Source organism: Pteropus alecto, unplaced genomic scaffold, assembly GCF_000325575.1.
Source record: "Pteropus alecto unplaced genomic scaffold, ASM32557v1 scaffold53, whole genome shotgun sequence".
Taxonomy (NCBI): domain Eukaryota; kingdom Metazoa; phylum Chordata; class Mammalia; order Chiroptera; family Pteropodidae; genus Pteropus; species Pteropus alecto.
Genome location: NW_006434366.1, coordinates 272327 through 277239, shown reverse-complemented (window position 1 = coordinate 277239; position 4913 = coordinate 272327). Strand labels below are relative to the sequence as shown.

Here is a 4913-nt window from a genome sequence, read left to right as displayed (position 1 = left end):
CAGTTAACCCACTCCTGTCAGTCTCGTGTCATGACTGTCTGTACACTCACACTCCGCACGTCTCAGGTATATCATTTCACCCGTGTACACCTCAGTGTGCATCTCTAAAAGATAAGGATATTGAAAAACATGAATGCCATTATTACTCCTTAAAAAGTGGACAGTAATTCCTTAATATGAAGTACTTAGTGTATGTTCACCTTTTTCTAATTGTCTCATAAACGTTTTTATCACTTGTTTCTTTGAGGATTTAGATGACGTTCACATGTTGTATTTGGTTGAAATGTTTAAGTCTTTTTAAATACCCTTCCTGTTTTTTCTTCTTGGAAATTTCTTGCCAAAGAAACTAGGCCTTCTAGAGTTTCCCACCATCTGGATTTTACTGATTACATCCCCGTGGTGTCTTTTACATGTTACTCTGTCTCCTCCGTTTCCATTAAATTGATAATTTGATCTACTAGCTTGATCAGATTCAGGTTCAGTTTTGGGGGGAAGTGAGCAAAAATCAGATGTTATTGTACATGTCCGTCGGAAGCTCAGTGTTTAGTTGTCTTTCTCTTTTGTATCGTCATTGCCTTAGATCAATTTTTCATTAGGTGGTTTTCTAATTTTGTCATTCTTTTCATTCATTAGCTGGAATCCTGTAAAGAAAAACTTTCAACCATGTGTTTATCCTGAGGCATAGTCTGTATAGGAAAGGCAGGTTAAATTTTTCCTTTATTTATTGGATATGTATTTGGAACAATGAGTGAGTTAACATCCTCCAAAGGTGACCAGTGAGTTTTTTAGCATTATTATGAATCCATGAATTTAAACTTATTTGACATGTTGTAGTCCATTGTAGTTATCTTTATAGATGCTCAATGTTTGGTCACTTGGGAACCTTTTTAAATTGGCTCCTGAGTCTTTTTGACACAATCTCAGTAGTCTGTGATACCTGTCTTTCTGGTATGAGAAGATGGGCCGAGGTCATGTATGTTTTCTACTCCAGATGTGAATTTATTCATAGCCCTCTGAGGCAGGGGTTGCAGACCTTTTCAGTAACGGGCCAAGTAATAATACTTTCAGCTTTGCAAGCTGCACACTCTTGTCACAACTCCGCCATTGTAGCATGAAAGCAGCCGTAGAATTGAGTAGTAATGGCTGTATTCTAATAAAATGATTTATGGTCACACAGATTTGAATTTCATTTAGTTTTCATGTGTCATGAAAATTAAAATAATGTAAGAACCATTCCTACCTCACAGGCTGTACAATAACAAGCAGAGACCATAGTTCACCAGTCCCTGTTCTGGGAGCACTGGTCTGGGCTAGAGGTGCTCATACATCTGGTCATTGTTTCTGGACCTTTTCAGTTCATGTAGCTGGGGAATACACTGTATTTTAAAAAGAAAGCTTTTCATGAGTTCATACTGATGCCTCCAGTTCATATTTAAGGCTACAGGATTTACTGAACTCATTTGTTAATTCAGGACAGAATGCTGTTGGAGCCTGGTCCCACACCTTGCTGAGGTTCAGGAATTGGTGTGTGTCTCTCTCACCTGGGGGAGCCCAGGCCTGTTTTGAGTCCGGACGCAGGCTGTTCTAGGACATGTTCCCTGACGAGCATTGCAAGTGCCCTCTCTAGTCAGCTTTGGGCTCCCTGTGTGAGAGGTGGCAGGACCGATGGGACCCCCTGTGGACTTGGGCTTCCCTGGGAACTGTGCAGGCATTGTACCCTGGGAGTGTCAAGGACTCACGCAGTAGCACCTCCCCTTTGGCATGGTTTTCCTTAACCATTCAGAATTTATTTTACTGGAGAACCTGACTTCCCGTTATGAGGTGCCTTGTGTCCTGGACCTCAAGATGGGTACACGCCAGCATGGTGACGATGCTTCAGAGGAGAAGGCAGCCAACCAGATCCGCAAATGCCAGCAGAGCACATCTGCGGTCATCGGTGTGCGCGTGTGTGGCATGCAGGTAAGGGGAGTGCTGTCACATGATGTGGGCTGGATAGGTATCCGGTAGCTGCTGCTCCCTCACCCTGACATAGTCCTATTTTCTCAGAAGGTGCCACATTTCACTGAATCTGTCACTTTCTAGTTAGTAAAGAAAGCATGCACGCCCGGGTGATCCCCTTCGGGGCTGGCCTGGCCGGCTGAGGCCAGAGTCTGGACAGGAGGAGGAGAAAATCTGTCACTTTCTAGTTAGTAAAGAAAGCATGCATACCCGGGTGATCCCCTTCGGGCTGGCCTGGCCGGCTGAGGCCGGAGTCTGGACAGGAGGAGGAGAGAGGCAAGAGGGTTGGGTCCTCTCCACCAACCGTACACTAGACAGGGGGCCGGGATGGAACCCAAGTCAGAGGGCTGTTTCTTGAGTGGGTGTTGATAGGAGAGGACAGTGTCTCCTGTGACTGGTACACAGGATCTGACCCAACGCTGTCAGCACCTTACCTGCTGGTCTCTCTCCCACAGGTATACCAGGCAGGCAGTGGGCAGCTCATGTTCATGAACAAGTACCACGGCCGGAAGCTGTCGGTGCAGGGCTTTAAGGAGGCCCTATTCCAGTTCTTCCACAACGGGCGGTACCTGCGCCGTGAGCTCCTTGGCCCTGTACTGAAGAAGCTGGCTGAGCTCAAGGCTGTGTTGGAGCGACAGGAGTCTTACCGCTTCTACTCAAGCTCCCTGCTAGTCATCTACGATGGCAAGGAGCTGCCTGAAGTGGCCCTGGACTCAGATGCTGAGGACTTGGAGGACCTGTCAGAGGAGTCGGCCGACGAGTCCGCTGGCGCCTATGCCTTCAAGCCCATCGGCCCCAGCTCAGTGGACGTGCGCATGATCGACTTTGCTCACACTACCTGCAGGCTGTATGGCGAGGACAGCGTCGTACACGAGGGCCAGGATGCTGGCTATATCTTCGGGCTCCAGAGCCTGATAGACATTGTCACAGAGATAAGTGAAGAAAGTGGGGAGTGAGTTTGCTGGCTGCACCAGCACTTGAAAGACTCTCTGTGTCCCAGGCACAGCTGTGCTGTGTCAGGGAGGAGGCCAGTATGGCCAGGTGGTGGCCTCTGCAGCCTGGAGCTGATGCGCAGAGACCTCTGAGTCCCAGCCTGAGCCAGCCCCAATCGCGCTCGGAGTCTTTATTTATTTTAACTGTTTCTTCAACATTCCACATTTGATGATGCAGATACCTCTTTCTTCCCTGAGTGTAAATGTTCTAATACAAATCTTTTTGTTAATTGTACACAGTGCTGCTGTCGTTCTTGTCAGAGACTGGCAGCCAACCTTCAGAAGCTGCCTCACACATGCCATGACCTCCAGCATGGCCCAGCAGTATTTTCTTTGCCACTGCCCCAACCCTGTGAACCTTAAAGTCACTATAGCCTCTTGGCTTGGTCCTCATTCCCCTGACCTAGCAACCTGAGGTCACCCAACAAGGACCCCCGTACACATAACCTTAGCCATGGGGTCTGTGCTGGCTTAGTAACCTCAGCCCCCTATGCAAAGAATTGTACTTGACACAGGTCTTTCCCCGCCCTCATGCAGCTTAAGCCAGAGATGGGCAGCAGGTATGCCAAACCTTAGGTGTAGCTGCTGCACCACTGGCAGCAGCTGATTGGCTGGACATTGTGATGTCAGACATCTTGGAACCAATATTGGGGCTTCAGCCTTGAGTTCCGTGGTAAAGGGTCCCAGGAGGTTGCGGGCTCAGTGAGGGTGTGTGCTGTGCAGGTTGGTTCTCTTGGACACACCACCACCTGTCACCACTACTGCCCAGCCCCGAGCCCCACTGCAACTGCGCCAGTCTCATCCTTCATGCAGCTCCGGCCAGGGCAGCCCCTAAGAGGGGCTGTGCTAGGAGGTTTCTGAGAAGAGGGGATGTGGCAGGTCTTGAACTGCAGAACCAGACATCAGAAGGGCACAGACAGTGCCAAGAAGGCAGGGTCTAGACAGACCCTAACCTCCCAGCACTATCTGTCCACCATGTCCCCAAATAGGCCAACTGCATACACTGGCCTGGTTGTGTCCACATCTCCTGCTTGCTGGATCCAGGCTTCTAGTGGGGAATGTGGCTGGACCAGGGATGAGAGCTCCCCAGAGACTCTCACCCTAAGACCCTTAGGGCCTCTCCCATGGGCTCCCCCACTTCCCTCACAGGACTTCAAAGACCTCTCCAGGTTAGGACTGCCTGGGAGGTGGGTGGGTCAAACAAGTTCTCAAGGCCACGTGACACCCCACTCCCAACCCTCCACCAGCCCTCCTGTCAGCTATCAGAAGGAAGCATCAGAAATAAGGTAATTTGGAGTTGTAAGTCCTGTAAAGAACAGCAGAGGAATGTGAAAGTGACTGATAGGTGTGGGAGGGTCCCTATGCTCTGAGGGAGGGAAATGTGTCCCGGGCAGAGGAAACACCACACAAAGACACATATTAGGAAGAGAAGAAGCTAGCGGCTGAAGAGGTTGGGTGAGGAGCGAGGATGGAAGGACTCTGGACAGGGGAATGGCCCAACTTGGTTTCTGTTTTTACGGCCTCCTCCTCACACCTGCCCCTCATTGCCCGCTACTGGCGCAGTATGCGGCCACAGCTGGCACTTGAAGAGGGATTCATAAGACCTAAAAAACACGGAAGAGACATGGCCACCAGCGGGCGCCTCCAAATGTCAGATCGGTGAGACCCAACAATGCGATCGACCGTCCTTACTGTTAATAGGTCAGAACCCACTCCCCCGGGGAGGCAGGGATGCACGGGACACAGGCTCTGCCGTGGGGCTGCGGTCGGAGCGCTCCTTCGGGAGGTAGGGCGGACCGCAGCACTTGGGTTTGAGCGGGGAAAAGCACTGGAAGGCTGGGCGGGAGAGGCTGAGGCTGTAACCAGGGCCAGGGGCCGAGGGTCCGGAGTTGCAGAGGCCTGGGGCCGAAGGGGCGCTGGATT

The 4913-nt window shown here is 50.5% G+C and overlaps 1 protein-coding gene across 2 annotated transcripts in view; it reads left to right on the top strand.

Moving 5' to 3' along the window:
• The window catches only part of IP6K2 (inositol hexakisphosphate kinase 2), a 21976-nt gene extending 18751 nt beyond the window's left edge, over positions 1-3225 (top strand). For both annotated transcript variants that reach the window (XM_006909062.2, XM_025044855.1), the window contains exons 5-6: positions 1784-1959; positions 2454-3225. In XM_006909062.2, the coding sequence (XP_006909124.1) occupies positions 1784-1959; positions 2454-2954 (677 nt within the window). In that variant the 3' untranslated portion in view covers positions 2955-3225. The remainder of the gene's footprint in view (positions 1-1783; positions 1960-2453) is intronic.
• Positions 3226-4913: the final 1688 nt, after the last annotated feature.